At 33.0% G+C, this 16,137-nt stretch overlaps 1 protein-coding gene and 1 long non-coding RNA gene across 5 annotated transcripts in view; one reads left to right on the top strand and one right to left on the bottom strand.

Moving 5' to 3' along the window:
- Nucleotides 1-1,554: 1,554 nt before the first annotated feature.
- LIMK1 (LIM domain kinase 1) lies at nucleotides 1,555-13,356 on the top strand. 4 transcript variants are annotated; one of them, XR_015545037.1, is made up of 9 exons: nucleotides 2,107-2,461; nucleotides 3,211-3,322; nucleotides 3,434-3,874; nucleotides 4,180-4,272; nucleotides 5,239-5,371; nucleotides 5,460-5,692; nucleotides 5,773-6,001; nucleotides 6,200-9,234; nucleotides 9,364-13,356. XR_015545037.1 is itself a non-coding variant. In XM_011055016.2 (8 exons), exons 1-8 carry the CDS (start codon nucleotides 2,060-2,062, stop codon nucleotides 8,474-8,476), a joined length of 3,540 nt encoding a protein of 1,179 aa, XP_011053318.1. In that variant the 5' UTR covers nucleotides 1,555-2,059; the 3' UTR covers nucleotides 8,477-13,356. The 4 variants fall into 4 exon arrangements, 3 of the variants coding, with proteins under 3 accessions (XP_011053318.1, XP_087262111.1, XP_087262112.1); XM_011055016.2 differs by lacking the exon at nucleotides 2,107-2,461 and adding an exon at nucleotides 1,555-2,081 and having other exon boundaries at nucleotides 6,200-13,356; XM_087405986.1 differs by having other exon boundaries at nucleotides 2,108-2,461; nucleotides 6,200-13,356.
- LOC147910032 (uncharacterized) overlaps nucleotides 3,478-16,137 on the bottom strand; it is a 32,498-nt gene continuing 19,838 nt past the window's right edge. Inside the window, exon 3 of the long non-coding RNA XR_015545038.1 lies at nucleotides 3,478-3,792. This is a non-coding gene — a long non-coding RNA (uncharacterized LOC147910032). The remainder of the gene's footprint in view (nucleotides 3,793-16,137) is intronic.

A 16,137-nucleotide genomic window follows, 5' to 3' on the forward strand; every position in this document is an offset into this window, starting at 1 on the left:
AAGAATTATTGAGATATATCGTAAAATTGTCATAATAGTCCTATATAGCGTCAGAAGTTTTCAGAAATATTTCAGAAATTTTTCAATTGAAAAATGAAACATTTCATAAAAATTGCGAAATATATCTATAACATTTCTGAGATAGCTCTGGAATAGCAAAATGTCTGTGATTCTTACACATGAAATCTTATTGAAAAGTTGATGAAATGTTACGGAAAGAGAGAGAGAGAGAGAGAGAGAGAGAAAATCTGAAATTTTTTAAAAATATTACTAAAAAAATTTCAGCTATTTCTAGTACTTTAAAAATGATAAATTTAGATATTATTTAAATATCAATTAAATATATATTTAAATATCATTTCTGAAATACTTAAAATATATTAAGAGTTTTTTTATCTGTGTTTACAGATTATAAAACTTATTGAAATAAAGTTTCTGCATACGTTCTTGACATTTAAACAAGTATTATGTAATTTGTAATGTATTAACAAGATGTGCAGCTATAATCATCTCGATCTACAATATCGCTAGGACTAGAAAACCAAGATCCTTGATTTAGAAATAAAAAATTTCATAGTAAAGTATAATTTAGAATAATGATCATGTATATGGTTTATCTAAAGTGATAACAGTTAAGAAAGACAATTTGATCAAATCTATTTAAGGTTGAATGTTATAATTTCGTTATTAACTATTGAAAATGATCATTATGAAATGATCGAAAGTTTAGTTTTTAACTATTTGAAATAATAAGTTATATTTAAGCACTTAAGAGACACAGAATATGGCTTTTTTAATCCTTGACAATTAAGTTGAATGCATATTCATTCATATAGAGCAATTGTATTCATATAGAGCTTGATACCGAAATATTAATTTGTTTAAACTTAAAGTACCCAGCAAACATGCAATTTCAGAATGTTTACACAACATAGTGTATGTAAATATTACAGAACAACACAACGAACCAAAAATGTAGCAGATATATCATTGACTAAAAACTAAAACCTAAAAAACTATTACCCATATAGCACTTTATTTCCTCTTAGGATATTCTAATCTAATCAGATTGATCCCATTCTAATCAAAAACATTAAATTGTTCATATGATTACCTTAGGATTTGTAATTATCATTGTACCAATATAAAACGTCTTAGGATATTCTATTTTAAACTGATAAAATTTTGATTTATATTAATTTCACTTATATAAATTGCATTTTTCAACTTTCGACACATATATGTTATACATTTATGTATTTTATATATATTATAGATTATAGAGACATATCTTTGTAATTAATTTAATTATTAATTTTTTAATAATGTTTACATAAATATCCTACACAGCTTATTGAAAACTATCCTTTGTTTTGGGAAGAATTCATAATCATATTTATTTTTATATATTATTAATTTGACAGTTGCAGCTATAGCTTATTTTGTTTTTTGTTCTACATAATTTATTTTTAAATAGATACATGGGTTATTTATTAATTGACAAAGTAAAAGGAGTTTTTGATATATTTTACAAAATCGGTTCTATCGATTGTAAGTACTTGTTTTAATAAAAATTTTCCTTTTTGCTAATTAAACTAACTATAAATAACTCTATTAAAAAAAAGTAGAGGTTTCAGAGGCTCCATGAGAGGCGTACAAACGAGATTCTTGTATAACGCATAACACACGAGGCATAAGAAATTGAACTAATCAAAGTTCTTTATTTCATAGAAAGGAAGGAAACGAAGGACTTCGATCGATATATTTTCTTATACATTACGTGCGTTATGCAAGTGTGCTCTCCGCTTTAAATCTTACGTCTTAAATTTTTTTTATATGCAATGGCCTTAATTTTCTCTGCTGGGAACGCAGCCATTCGTAAACGGTCGCCACTAAAGCTTCCTGATTTGGCCGTTTCACGCAGCGTGTCGCTGCGAATGCAATTCGAATCACAGTTTGAGTTTACGCGACTTCCGCCTTCCGCGCCCAGTGAACAAGCAGATGGCAGAGGAGTGGGAGTGTGTCAATCCGTCAATCGTGCGTGCTGGTGCGTGCTGTGATGGATGAAGTCACGACGAACGGTAGGTTTCTTCTTGATGGCGAGAAAACGGCGTTGTCAGTCGTGACATCGCGACCGGATTGCGCGATGCTCATCAACGATTACGTGGACATCGCGACGACGATGGTTCGCCGTTCACGCGACGTGCTGTTGACGGAACGTCGACGCTGAACGCATCGCGTGGGCGTCCTATCTTCCGCGCGCGCGCGCGCGGGTGTGTGTGTGCATGTGTATCTCCCCCTTCTCTCTTTCTCTCTTTCACTCACTCAGTCTCTATCTTTTCTCCCATTGCCCACACTCACATTAATAAGTTCACTCGTGTCGTGTGTTTCATTGCGTTATATTCCTTCGCGATGGATTCTATCTCCTCGATACGCAGTGTCACACGAACCGTAATACGAGGTCTATAATAGAAATCGTAGTCTTTAGTCGTAGAAAATTAACTAATCACAGTCGAATGAATAATCGACTATGATTGGTCAATCTTCTACAACTTAAGCCTATTCTACAATGTACTCTTTGTTTCCTGTTTCTTATTTTGTTACCTTTTTTCTTCTTTTCTTGACAATTGTATTTCTTGCTATATTTGTTTGTTTCTTTCGAAATTCGTTAACTTTTATTTCGGCGATATAAAACAAAAAACCAGATAAGAGGCAAAAAGACAAGATGTAAAAAATAGCGAAAAGCAAGAAACAGGAAACAAAAAGCACATTGTAGAATAGATTTTAAGATCCTATGACCGCTATGACTTCTCTTTTGTACCCCTCATACGTCTGCGTCATATTCCAATCTCTACTTCTGTCGTCAGTGGAGTCAGCTGCTCGCTTACTTATTCAATAATCGATGTCAACTGTGATTCACGTTTTCTTCCTGAGACACATGGCTTGCCTCTTCTTCGCTTACTTAGAATTATGCATCCGTCGGTTCATGTATGCTTGCAAAAGACATTTTTGTGCATGAATGCGTAATGTTTGATATGATTACAAGAATGTAAATTTCAACAAACATTGATGCGATATGAAATAATAATTTCTTGCTACAATTTCAATTATTTTCGTACATAATATTCTATATTCAGTAATGATTTAAAGAATTAAGATTATTATTTATAAACTATACATGATTGTATATTTATAATCATAATTTTCTAGATCCAGCAGGTGGAGAAAGTAGAGGAACGTTAATATGTGCTAGTTGCCTCAACGCTATCGAGGACGAATTTATACAGGCATTAAATCAAGAATGGCACATTGATTGTTTTCGGTAAAAATGCTAGTATATGTTTTGAAAAAATGATATTTATTATGAAACATCGTAAAGTAAATTATTAATTATATTTTTATATATGGAAGAATAAGAATAAGAATCTTTCAGATGTTCTGCGTGCGACATTGGCTTATCCTCCTGGTACTTCGAGAAAGATGGCTTGCTATTTTGTAAAGATGATTATTGGGCCGCTTATGGTGAAGCATGTCAAGACTGTGGTCAGATCATCACAGGCCCCGTCATGCTGGCGGGTGATCACAAGTTTCATCCAGAATGTTTTGCCTGTACTTCATGTGGTGCTTTTATCGGAGATGGCGAGAGTTATGCCCTCGTCGAACGGTCCAAATTGTACTGTGGGATTTGTTATAAGCGACAAATGCAACCGCTCAACAGGGCAGCAAACTACCCTTTTGCCAGAAAACCACATAGCATTAGACTGGTCGAAATACCTCCCAGCACGACAGATCCTGATAAGCAAAGAGGAATTAAACTTACGTTAGACACAGTTCCCAGTCCCCGCAGTTGTGGTGCTTTATTACGTATTTCAGAGTATGTATAATAATGTATTTTATAAATCTTGTATTACATATGCTATCTTTAAATTACAATATTTTATTTATATATCTACATAAACGAAATTTCTTAAAATCAGATTTATGTATATAAATGATAAGTTTGATAAAAGTAGAACATTTGGATCTTTTTATTCCTCAGAATTATATATCTAAAATAGTTGCTTTTTGAAAATATTTAACAGTGCATGATAGTCTTGATGATTATTTAAGAGAATTGGTATAAAAAAAATGTATATTAGCCTCTAATAATTTAACACTAATAATTTAACTAAAATGCAGGTTAATGAGAAATATTCGTGGAAAGATCAGTAAGCTGCTAGCCTCTGTGATGGAGGTTCTATTTAGGCTATGCTGCCACTTCTCTAATCATAGGTATTGCATAACAAATCAATAATATGCACTACATATTGCTAACTCTACAGACTGTGCTCCCATCGTAGTAGTAATGTTAATTGCACGTGAAAATGTATAACATAAGTTCGTGCAATTTTCTATAATTTGTGTACATGTAATTGTAATTTTAATATATATTTTATAACATATATTTTAAATATATATTTTAATATATTTTTTTATTAGATATTATAAAGTATATATCGTTCTCTTTTATCAAGTGCATGTTGTTCATTGTAGTTCATCAAAAAATCACAATTTGTGTTGTCAGAATTATCTTAAATAAGTGTTAAAGTATTGCAAGTGTTAACTGCTTTTATATCATCTTTTAATCATTTAATGGATTGGTGCAAGTTATTTTATGATTTAATTATGAAGAAATGGATTAATATGATATTATTTCTAAATTCTGTTGTTGTTTTATAGTTCCCGATAAATGTATTTTATTTTGTGTAATAAATTTGTATGAGAATATAAAGTTTGAAATAATATTATATGTAACAAATTGAATAAATGTGATTAAGAAATGTCTTAAGTTGTATTCTCATTTGTAAAATACTTTTTGATAATTTTGTAATATGCTTATCAGTTTTATTATAAGTGTATGAAGTTATCTCATTAGCCTGACAGTTATTATTTCGAATTGTCTTTTTATGTAATTGTATTGCAGTGAAAAATATATATATATATATATATATATATATATATATATTGCATGCAACTGTTGCATGTGTACTACTGTGATTTCAGACGATATGGTCAATGTTCACCAATATTAGCAAATATTAGCAAATATCGTATATACACATAATATATATAATCCACATTGAATGTAATCCAATATTTAACGAATGTGTATAAAATTGGCATATACATTGGCCATATTGTCTGGAGGCACTTTTAGGTAACTATAATAAAAATATTCGATTAAAATGAATGTTGCAGATTGAACATGTCGAGCGATCTTATATCGTTACATATTGGCGACCGAATCTTGGAAGTAAATGGCACCCCCGTTAAAGATCAACCGGTGGAAAATATTGAAAATCTGATACAATATTCGGACACAGTTTTACAAGTAAGCCAAAGTGTTTTCAAAGTATCTTTTTTTTATTGGGGCAGTTTGTAGTTAAATTGAATGTAAATTACGATTTATTCGGTTTTAGTTGACTATCGAGCACGATCCAGATGCGGTTTCACGACGACCCACCTTCTCCTCACCGTCCTCGGCAATGCTAACATATGTCGGCACTCCCAGGATAAGTCCTGAAAGCAAAGAACGGCTGTTTAAGCGTCGGGATGAGGGTTACATCAGTGGTGCGCGGAGTCGACAATTACGAAGAACGAGAGATCCTATGCATAAAGAACGCAGCAGTTCTATGTCGCGATTGCTCGAAGGGTAGGACAACGAATACAGAATACTTTCAATAGTTGACTAATAAATTACGATATGATTCACTAAATCGAACATTATTGCAGATCTTCACCAACGAATCCTACTTATGATCTAAGCCGTACCAGATCATTTCGCGTAGAGCCAAAGAATCAGAGAATATTTCGAGCAAGCGATCTGGTGAAGGGCGAGCTCCTGGGCAAAGGATTTTTTGGACAAGTATTCAAGGTTACGCATCGTGACACAAACGAGGTGATGGTTCTGAAAGAATTATACAGAGTGGACGAGGATGCGCAAAAGAATTTTCTAAAAGAGGTAACTTTTTTTAAATGCAAATTTAAAATTAACATATACAAACGGGATAAAAGTGAAAAAAATGCTAATATGTTTGATATACGAACAATTTAATACTTGAATGTTCCAATTTTGCATATTCTGAGCATTCCAGTATTAAATAGTTGTTAAATTTAGCTGATATTTCCTATGTATGTCTTTAATAACAATTCAATACAGGTTGCGGTATTGCGGTCATTACATCACAACAACGTTCTTCGATTTATCGGTGTTCTTTATAAGGACAAGAAACTGCATTTGGTTACCGAATATATAGCAGGTGGCACGTTAAGGGCCCTGCTTCACGATACGAACGAACCATTGCCGTGGGAACAGCGTACATCATTTGCGAAAGACATTGCTGCCGGCATGGCCTACTTGCATTCTATGAACATCATTCATCGCGACTTGAATTCGCACAATTGTCTCGTTCGCGAGGATAAGACTGTTGTTGTTGCCGATTTTGGACTGGCGAGGATCATTCAAAATGGTAGCTCGCCAGACAATCGCAAGTATAATCGACATTCCAATGGAGAGGTGAAAACTTCAAAGAAAGAACGGAAGAAACGATACACAGTTGTCGGAAATCCCTATTGGATGGCTCCCGAGATGATGAAAGGCAATAAGTACGATGAGAAAGTAGATATATTCAGTTTTGGCATCGTTGTCTGCGAGATTATAGGTCGGGTTCAGGCAGATCCTGATTATTTACCGAGATCCTCGGATTTTGGTTTAAATCAAAATGTTTTCAAGGAAAAATTCTGTTCCAATTGCCCAGAGACTTTTTATATGATCGCGTTTCTTTGTTGCGACCTAAATCCTGACAAGAGGCCACCGTTTGAAGTTATGGAAGTTTGGCTAGAAGGATTGGCGATGCATTTGTCGGTAGGTGCTGAATTGCCAGTAGATCTAGACTTCGACATTAGAAATTACAAAGGACCGAGTCCGAGCAGCAGTGAGTCCACGACTCCGGAAACTCTGGCACCACAATTGAAGCCTATTAAGGAGGGTCAAGTGCACCAAGAAAAAAAGCAATCCAGCGGCTGTGATGACAGTACTTTGGAACGTGAGACAGAGCCTTCGTCGAGTAACACGCTTCATGTGCCTGAAGTTATGAGTCCGCGTAATAGATACACAAGACAAAACAGCAAGAACAACGATAGTAATGTGGGACGTTATTCAAGGCAAAGTTCCAAATCAAAAGACTTCGTGTCCGACAAAGAAAAGTCTGATATAGTGATCTCACCTGATTCCAGCTGTTTTAGTGGACGATATCTAAAGAATAACAATATCAAATCGAAAGATACGTCTCCCGACATTCCAAATACCTATTCTTACTTGAAGCAGGAGACATATCCGAAGCAGATCGACACGAATGAATATAATCTGACCCGAATACCCACTGTTGAAAAAATAAAGTATGTAGGAAGTGCGAGTCCGTGCGTGGTATCCGATGCTTCAGAATATATAATCGACAGTAAAGGTTCATACAAGATCAACAGTCTGAAACATAAATCGGTGGAGAAGTGTAACGATATAAGTAGTCATAAGACAAAGTCGGAGAGCAAATTCAAGATACCGGATGCTGCATGCTCCGTCGGTTCTTATCTAAAGCAAATCGGTAAATCTATTGCCATGGAAAAAGAAAATAAAGCGATTAATACGACAAATTGCAGTGATACTGATTCGAAGAAAGTAGTTAGCGAAAGTTCTAAACCCTCTGCAGCATCATATCTGCGAAGGACGAAAATATCACCGACCAAAGAGACATCAAAGCCCGCGTTTTCCAGTAAAGAAACTGTTAAAGATAAAGTTGATGGCATTTTATCTCAGAAATTCGTAGAATCAAAAGTCCCACCGAATATTCAAGAAAATGTGGGAGACGAAAAAGATAGACTGTCCAGACGGGTGAGCAATATGTCCGATGTCGGCAGTATCTTGTCAAGACAGGGAAGCCTCACAGTATTAGATTGTATGTCTAAATACAAAGATTACTCACCGTTCAATACTTTCACGAAAGATGATTTTCATGAAGATCATTCCTTGGGAAAACAAAATTCAGGCCTATATCATACAAACAATCTTTATTCCAATTCCAGTATTTCGAGGCAAGATGACTTCTTCAATATACATAGCAAACAAAATAGGAATGACGATGGTGTTGAAGTCAAATCGACGACCAATGGTCCAAAAAATTTAATGACTTCGTCTATTTATGATAGTGATTTAAAGATGATGCCGAACAGTTTGGCCGAGTATAATGGATGCTACAAGGGTATTGACATCTGTAGGCAGGATAGTTTCGATTCCGACAGCGCACTTGGTACTATGAAAAGCGATTTCTTCGCGGACGTCGATTTCGTACAAATGAGAGACACACCAGACTTGTGCCATACACCCGAAAGATGCTGCACGCCTAATCGTCCGACGTCACCGATGGAAAGTACTGCTTTATAAATCAAAATGCGCTCATGGTAGGAAGAGAATAACAATTTATGTCGAGATAACGTGCGTAATCCCCCACGAATGAATCTCATTTGCTACTAATTTGATCTCTTTATTCATAATTTATAAATTATTCAGTAAGGTTCGAATGTATAACGTGCTTAGTTTACAATATTAACTTTTTAGCCAGAGTTTATTTCATCCATTATCTTTAGTGCAATGAGCGAGGAAAGGTTTTATATATTAATTTTAATGTGCGCAATATTTGTTTTAAAAAGCTTCCTCTGAAAGGAAGTGCTACTTTTATTCGTTGAAATTAAATTTGAAAATTTTTTAATTGACATGTGCAAAACAAACATAAAACTTCGGGCTGGAAATATTTTTATTAAGATACATTTAATTGAAAGTGTTGTCTTGCTGAAAAAATTAATGGTAACGCTCAGTATTAACAAATTTCATTTGCTGATTTATACGAATTTTTAGGTCGTAATGACGTTAGTTAATTAGCTGTAAGGATTCTATTACATTCCTAGACAGATCTTGCCACATGGTTTTCAAATATGGGAGTTCAGGCGATAAAACGCAGTTCTCCGACAAAAGTCATTCCATCCAAAATACTTATAGAGCCGGGATTTTGATAAGTATGATATTATTAGCGTGCTCGAAAAAGCGGCACTGAATATGTCGATTTTGCAAACTACAAATCACATGACTACAGAATCAAAAGCCGTCAGCCGAAGTACGAAGTAGAAGTAAAATATTTTGACTTTGTAAGTTGGTGCAAAACACGTTTTCTCTGAGACTACACGATCATTACGTTTCTCTTAAATTATAAACACATCATGTAGACTCAATTCTTGTATAATAGAGAATGTAAAAAAATGTTATATTTGTTTCAGGGCATACAGATGTACATCACAGTGTAAAATATTGTATACGTTTGTAATACTGCTGTATATGTACAGATTCTTGATATATTATATATGTATGTATATTTACGTGCATATAAATATATACATATACATGTGACGTTTATATCTTCGTTACATCTGTAACTGTTCTCGATATACTCTAATAAGGAGATATTATATGTATATTAAAAGTATAAATTATATTTATGTGTATTATTTTTTCTATTGATACTTCTTTTCTTAACGAGGATATAAACGACGGCATAGTAGTAAATATCATGTGTAAAAAGAACAAATAATTTGTATATAAGTTTGTATATATTCAAATATTTGTAATTTTCAGAACACACTGATCGAGATATTTGAGTAACAATAAGTTTTATACTTGCGCTACATAAGTACGCATCTAGAATTTTCTTCCTATATTCTATTCCAATAATACATATATTGCCGTTCTTTTTTTTTAAATCTCATATCGACTATAGCTCATGTTTAGATGAAGTTACATGCTTTTGTAGACGCAGGGTTCCAAGCAATAATTTTAATATTTGTAATTTCCTTAAATTTTTTTTCCGTCAACCAACAAGATTACTTCACGTCAGATAACATGCGAACAATGCGACTTTTTTATCAGAAATTAAGTTTCTCTCGGATGCAATTTATTAATATATTGTTTTGAAAATAAACGTTTATTACTTTTTCAAATCGTTTGTGTCGATTTACGTTTTGTAATTAATTGTATAATCGGTATTTTTTTCACCTTAAAACTGCAATTAAATGTACGAAAGAAGCCCAGTCAAAGCCCTGAACTTTATTTCTCTTCGTGTATATGACATGTAGAGGGAATATTATCGCTAAATATTGCTCGACGATATCGCGAGTGTTTATCATATAGAACAAAACTTTAAAAATATCATTAAACGCGTGTCCGGTCCTAGAATGGACGTTATGTGCAATACTTGTACGGCTTGTTGTATGTATACGGTAGAGCTAGCCTAAGAGATTATTCACTTGTCGTTTGATTAATTGATGAGTGTAAATTAATTAGTGACCTAGAATAGAGTGCTTTGCGAAATTGCGAAATTGCGTGGAAAAGAATTTTCACCGGCAACACGCGGCCGTCTGATCCCGATTTTGCTTATGATGATCATGTTTTAATTATCCAAAAAGTTTTCCAACAAGTGACACACACACTCTCTCTCTCTCTCTCTCTCTCTCTGTGTGTGTGTGTGTGTGTGTGTGTGTGTGTAACACAGTGATTATTTCATCTCTCTTTGACATTGGCAAATAACAAGGATGTAATAATTCACTGTGTCTCTTGTTGGAAAACTCCCTCTAAACAAGTAATATGACATCAATATAATTTCACACTCAACAATGTAAATGTAATAAACACATTCCAGATACCCAAACTTGCAAAAATTGATTTTGAGCAGAGCATCAATTTTTGATGATAGAAAGGCAAAAAATTGCACACAGACTCTATAATATCTCAGGATGTCGGTAAACTGCTATCAGAAGTAGGATAAAGCTTGTTGATACGGTTTTCCAACAGATTGACGCTAGAAATCGAACAGGATTTGCAACTCTTGCTTCTATTAATCTGCTGATATAGTATATGTACGGTGACCATACGTCCTTTATTGTAAAGGACAGTCCTTTATTTTAGGCAGCTGTCCTTTAAATTTATTGTTTCTTCAAAACTCAATTTTTGTCCTTTATTTTCCAATATTGTCCTTTACTGTCATTTATTTGACATTACGGGAAATTCTTTTTCGAATTATTTTCTAATATTAATGAGCAAATTTTTACAGAAAATATTTTACAGTTTCATGCATATAAATACAATTTGTTTTTGTTAATTTTTTATGTCTTTAATTTTTAAAATTAAATTTATTTAAACTGTAGTTGTTTTCATTTTTTATTATTTCGAACCTTTTATTATTTCAGATCAAAAGTTTGTTCCAATACAGTCGGACCATGCAGTGGTCAAACTATTAAAAAACTGCAATTTGACACTGTGCAATAAAATTTTATAATGCACAGATTCTTGACAGTCTCAGTCACAAACTGGTTTAAAAACATAGAAACAAAGTCCTAATATTTTCAAATTTATCCTTTATTTTCTTTAAGTAAATATGGTCACCATAAGTAATAAATCACAGTAAACTCTGTCGACAGATCCTTTCACTCCCTAATGTGAACACAAATGGCTATGGATTCGCAATAGGAATCTGAATGAATTTATTGTATTACCAATCTGCCAGCAAACTGCTAGCATTTTGCTATTTGGGATATTGTACAATAGTTAAATATTAATTGTTAAGTATGAAATTATAATTGGTATGTTTTGAGTAAACACGGGATGAGCAGATTAGCCGCGTATATTCAGCGTCAAATCGCCGTGACGATTGTGAACGCAAACAGAGAAAGCAATCAGATAAATCAAAACGTAAGGAGAGTATATGTCTGAGAATAATCGCATAACCAATTGTCATGGAAACGCTTGGAAACTTTTAATGATGCGAGAGCGACGAAAAAACGAATATTTATTATAACGTCGCGGGGATGACAGTATTATAACATTACTCGCTACAATATTGTTGCTTGGTAGTGATGTGTATGTTTGTTATCGTAACTCCTTAACACATAGCGGGCACAAAGATCATTAAGACCTACAGAGAGATATCTGGAACGAGTAAATATTATTTTTATAGCCCCTGTAAATTTTTGATAGCTGACACGACCATCGACAGATTGATATAGAGAGTGTCTGAATCATTAGCGCGTTAATTTGTAATAATTAATTAAGGCCTTAATGGCGAGGCACTCTATATAATCCCCTGATTCCTTAAATATTTTTATTCTCTCCTCTGTAAATCGATTTGTTTATTGATCCAATACGTAGTTTCGAAACAGATATTTTTTATAGATATTATAGAGGAATTCTAATATCTAATTGACGACATAATTTTGTAATGGGAAAGATATTCTTGTAATTATTGTCGGCCTAATTTTATATAGAATCTCGCAGTAATTTTTCACATACATCTTCCGACTTTGTAACCAAATTACAAGTTATTTTTTACATACGGATGCGGATCCAGTTTAAACGTTAGTTATGTCGCAAGGCTGGAATCAAACTACTCATTGAAGATTGAAATTGAAAATTATCAAGTAAAATTTGATCAATGAGAACAAAGGAATTTTAGATCCTATTGTTGATTGGTGAAACTTTAAACTTCAATCTCAATCTTCAATGTGTAGTTTGATTCCGGCCTAACGGTTATCTCATCGCGTGTGATATTTTGAGTCTATTTATCACACAACACTTATCAATATTAAAATGCTATCGCCGTAAGCAGGGAAATATCGCAAAAATTTAGTGCTATGCGAAAAGATTGATTCAGATTCGTGATTAATGATAAAAAGGAAAAAGAAAAATGACTTCGAGGGGGAAATTTTCACATCCGCGTTGATGCATACTCGAGTTCGATCATCCTGTATTTTGTAACTCGTTATGTAGTCATTATGTGTTTATAACGAGTGCAGTTGTGCAGTTTTTTTACTAAGTAAAATATCTGCGCAACTATCATTATGATACACATAAGATTGCATAACGAGTTACAGAATACAGACTGGAAGCATCCAATTCCTAAACGGAAGTAGTGATTATGTTATCGATTATATACGAGACTGTTGTTTTATGTAAGTTGGCGAGCGAGATCGTAAATGCGATTTCAAGATATTTGTCCGCTGTCGCGACGAACATCATTGATTATATCTCGATAATGATGATCTCTACATCGGTGAGTAAAGAACGAACGGCAGGTTTTATACCACTTTTAAGTGCGTATCCGTTATCTGTAAAAGTCTATGAATGAGTTTTTGCGCAGAGTTCTATATTGTGAGACAAGTGTTTGATTTAACATTCCGATAACTTAGCAAAACAAAAAAATACAAAATAAATCGTTGACAGAACATGATATGTTTTCTTTGTCGTCCTTCCCAGATAGCACAAAATATTTACGATAAATATTTATTATTATACTATTCATTTTTCGAAATATTACGTAAATATCTTATACATATTTTATGTAAAGCTTTATTCGAAATATTATGAAAATATAGACTAAATATTTTATATAATATTTTTTGCAATAAAGAAAGATGTGCAAAAATAGAAAAATTGGCCCTAAATGAATACCTAAAATCTGTGCAGTTGTCATTTTGGAAGTCCGTTTTCATGAAAAATATTTATTTATTCAGAAAACCTTCAAAAAATAATAAAATAGATCGTTTAAACGCTCTACAACTTTTGTCTGCATTTTTTCTCAAATGCTTTCGAGATATTCGACCGTTTCCAGACTTACATCTTTACGTATATACAGGGTGGGGCATTTTAATCGCTCCAGGCGAATATCTCAGAAACTAAGTGATATTCCCCTTTAAGATACAAAAAAAGTTTTATATGAAAGTTGTAGGTTTTCTTTCATTATTTTTAAGTTTACGTCAACCAAAGACATAAAACGTAGAGCATGAATTGTACTATCCGTGTGTATTGTAAAATTAGATAGTCGAAAGAAATGAGAGAAATAAGATGGCCAGTCTCTATTCAATCAATTACAATATGTTAGAAAGAGGATCAGATTGGCCGTCTTCAATCCCTTTTTTCTTTTCTTATTAATTTGATATACTATTTAGATACGAAAGATACAGTTCATGCTTTAAAAAATTAGTTTTGTTTTCAAATGGGTCTTCCTCATATTTAAAATTTATAAAAAATTCATGAGGGCATATATTCTTTTAATTAAATATTTTTTATTTATATGTTTTCGGCAATTTATTGACAACATCAATGTTATCACGTTAACTAGTCGATAAATTGCTTTATAACTTATCGTTCCGTTGTACAATGTAATTTGCTGCCGTTAAATGGTAACACGTATCACGCTCATATGACTGAACAGTCATTCACTAAAATCTAATTTTTTTAAATTAATTTAATATTATGTAGATAGCGATTTCTGTTCTTGCGAACAGAGCCCAGAAGATCTTTTGATATTGTATGGAAAACGTAAGATTATGATAGATTCTGACAGAACAGTTTAATAAAATTAAAATTGAATTTAATAAAATTAGAATTGAATTAATATCAAAGAAATTACTTTAGGATTCTAAAACTGTTTATATTACCGATTAAATCGTAATTTTTGTATAACAATTACTTTTTTCCTCTTTTTCAGATTCGAAATCTTTTTCCAGAATTAAAGTATACGCATTAATATAATACGTATCTGTAAGATGGAGTCTATGTTGAATATAAGACAAAAAATTTCGAAATTGAGATCTTTACCATTTCTTAGTCCAATATGGCGCTCCAGAACTGTCACGTCGTGACATTGTTTCATAAAGATATGTGACAGTTCAAAAAGTTTTAAAGTTAATCTATATTAGTGGAAATACATTAATGAGAAGACTACATGTTACTCTTAACTGAAACTCAATTAATTAAATATATTTATCTGCTACAGCCGAAATTTTTTTCTCGTGTGTGTAGTATTAATATACAGATATGTTTATAACGTTTATATTTTGTATACGAGTGACAATAATATATTTGTTTATATTGTAACAGAGAGAAGTTTTGCAAAATGGTGTAGACCTTTTAGTTGGACAAACAAATTATGCTGCTGCTGCTGCTGCTGCTGCTGCTGCTGCTGCTGCTGCTGCTGCTGCTGCTGCTGCTGCTGCTCCTACTACTACTACTATCCAAACATTGCCTCGACACAGCTTGCAATAAAGTCTTTGGAAATTTTGCAAGTACTTATTTCTTGTATTAAGAATAAATTTCCTGAATATGTGACATCGACTTGAAGTGGAAGCGGTAGAGTGAAACAATGAGAAAAAAATTCTCTCCTGCAGAAGTCAGTTTGCTTATAAGAGAAGAAAATGTTCTCGCTATCGGAAAAGCAAGTTCTTTGTCCGAAAGAATTTCTTTGTACAGGCTTTCTTTGACAAGCAAGAGAATTGTTTAAACCGCAAAAGCTGAGCTTAACAAAAACTTTACATGTTTTCGTTCGAAAGCTGATATCACGGGCATGTGACTCGCAGTGTGGCCTCTGCTGAATGTATAGACACAGGTGAGTATGTATCTATATATACATTTGAAACTTTGAATTCAAAACTGCAAATTTAAAGAAGTTAAATATTCAATGTATTATATTTATATTTATTAATTTAATACAGATTTTCTTGAAAATTAGACTATTGATTAATTGCTAATAAAAATACAAATTAAAGCTTAATTGATTTTGTGGAATCAACGCATGTACAATTATTCTAATCACATCAGCCGGTATTCATAGTAACTTTTTTATATTTAAGATTAAGAGATGTCTTAAGAGATGTCATAGGTAGAGTAGATATAAAGAGAATGATGCCAATGCATGTGCCTAATGCTGATTGGCTTCATTAAGTGTCCTTGCTGTTAGCTAGAAAGAAGACAACGTTAAAGAAAGAAGAGAGTAAAACGAGGAATTGCATCATATCCCATAAATATCCCAGATATAGATATCACAAAATTTCTGACTAATTGGCGTCACTCTCTTTGTATCCACTTTAATCATAGGCTAATTACAGAGCCGTCTTAGCATCTTAAGACACTACTTAGACTTATGACGACTTACTAAGATGCTAAGACGGTCTTGACATAAAAACAGATTATGAATACTAGCCATCGATGATTTCTAATCACTTTCT

The sequence above is a fragment of the Acromyrmex echinatior genome, chromosome 4, assembly GCF_024713525.1.
Source record: "Acromyrmex echinatior isolate Ae372 chromosome 4, ASM2471352v2, whole genome shotgun sequence".
NCBI classification, from domain to species: domain Eukaryota; kingdom Metazoa; phylum Arthropoda; class Insecta; order Hymenoptera; family Formicidae; genus Acromyrmex; species Acromyrmex echinatior.